The 1,738-nt window shown below is 60.1% G+C and overlaps 1 protein-coding gene across 1 annotated transcript; it reads left to right on the top strand.

The window, feature by feature from the left end:
- Nucleotides 1-219: 219 nt before the first annotated feature.
- On the top strand, nucleotides 220-1,320 carry NHLRC4 (NHL repeat containing 4). Its single transcript, XM_008946531.1, has one exon. The coding sequence runs from the start codon at nucleotides 220-222 to the stop codon at nucleotides 1,318-1,320; it is 1,101 nt and encodes a 366-aa protein (XP_008944779.1).
- The last annotated feature ends 418 nt before the right edge of the window (nucleotides 1,321-1,738 follow it).

Genomic DNA, 1,738 nt, shown 5'->3' with positions numbered 1-1,738 from the left:
ACTTCTGTGCCATGGTCCCTGTTTGTCTTTATACCCTGAGCACATAACTAGCTGGTGGGGCTGTGATATGGACTCTGTTGCATTGGAGTGAATCCAGACTAGCACCAACACCATGAGCCCGGACAGAGAGCCAGCACCTGAGCTCAGAGCGTGTCTCCAGAGATGGCAGGGACAGTAACAGTCCTACTGCTTCCCCAAAACAGGTATGAGAGATTGGTCATGGACTACACCCTGCAGATGAGCCAGCAAAAGGAGAAGCTTCTGAAAACCATCTACAGCCTTCAGCTGAAGTCCATCGCCACTCTCCAGACAGCCAGCCCGCTGCTGAGCAGCCGGCGTGGAATGGGCATGGTGACACAGCACCAAGTCCACCAGCTGGCAGATAAGGCCAAGAGCCTGTGTGGAGATCTGGACAACATCAAGAACCTCCTCCACTATTGCCAGGACAACCTGGTGCGGGAGATCCCCAACCCCGGGGGCAGCCGCTACGGGGGGGTGAGCGGGATCCACCGCTCCCCGGACGGCTCCACCTACGTGACAGCCGAGGGTGCTCCCTGGGTCCACGTCCTGGGCAGCACGGGCCGAACCCTGCGCTCCCTGCCCTGCCAGGACCCCGGGAAGGGAGGAGGCACCTTCCTGCCCGAAGACGTGACGGTGACCCGGGCAGGAATGGTGGCCGTGGCCGACATGACGAATGGAGCCGTCTGGGTCTTCAACCCCCACACCGGCCTCTCTAAGGGGGACTGGGTAAAGATCAGAAAGGTCGGTTCCCCCAGGGGTATCGCAGTGGACTCCGTGGGCAAGATCTTGGTAGCAGACTATGCAGAAGGCCAAGTGCACAGCTTTGCCCTGGACCACGCCTTCAAGGTGCTCCACGCCCACTCCGTGCCCGACCTGCAGGGACCTCGCTACGTCAGCCCAGCGCCCAGCGGGGGCTTCGTGGTGAGCGAGGAGTGTGGAGACGTCAAGGTCTTCACGAGCAGCCGGAGGCTCCTCTGCTCCCTCAGCAGCAAATACGGACACCGCTTTGGCAACCCCGCTGGGGTCTGCGTTGACGTGGATGGCAGCGTGCTGGTGGCAGACGAGCAGCTCCGTACAGTCCACTTGTTCCCAGAGCACGGGGCTCCTGTCTGCCTGGTGTCCGCGGGGCTGCGGAGGCCTGCTGGCATGGCTTGCTCTCCCTTCGGGCACCTCTTCGTGGCAGACGCAGGGGAGAACTGTGTCAAAGTCTTTAAGTACTGTGTGAGGCCCCCTTACCACCTTCCCAACCCTGGGGCACCGTGTGGTGACCCCAGCCTGGTTCCACTGCAACCCCGTTGAGCTCTGGGTCTGCGGGTGGGCTGTGGGCTCCACTGCTCCCACAGCTGGGCACTGTCCCCATACTTGACTGCCTCATTGCCCTCGGGCTTCTCCAGAGGGCACAAGCAAGGACTAGACCAGCTCTGAGTTTCTCAGACCCTTCAGAGTCGCTAAAGGAGGACTGAGCTCCTCAGCATTGGCCACGTGTTGGTGCCTTGGCGAACTTGTTATCACCACACCCTCGAATCCTTGTGTGTTTTTGCAAAGATAATGTAGATCTCTCTCTTGCCTGCACACTGTCTTTACAGGGCCATGGTTCCACCTCCCTGGTGCCAGAGTGTGAGTGGAGGGGTAAGGCCAGGCTGGAGCTGGCAGCCATGGTCTGTCTGACACCTTGAGTTTGCAGCAGACTTCAGGAGAAGGGTGAAATGATGACAAC

The sequence above is a fragment of the Merops nubicus genome, unplaced genomic scaffold (assembly GCF_000691845.1).
Source record: "Merops nubicus isolate BGI_N331 unplaced genomic scaffold, ASM69184v1 scaffold20048, whole genome shotgun sequence".
Taxonomy (NCBI): Eukaryota; Metazoa; Chordata; class Aves; order Coraciiformes; family Meropidae; genus Merops; species Merops nubicus.
Note: the sequence above shows the minus strand (reverse complement) of the source record. Positions and strands in the feature narration are given on the sequence as shown.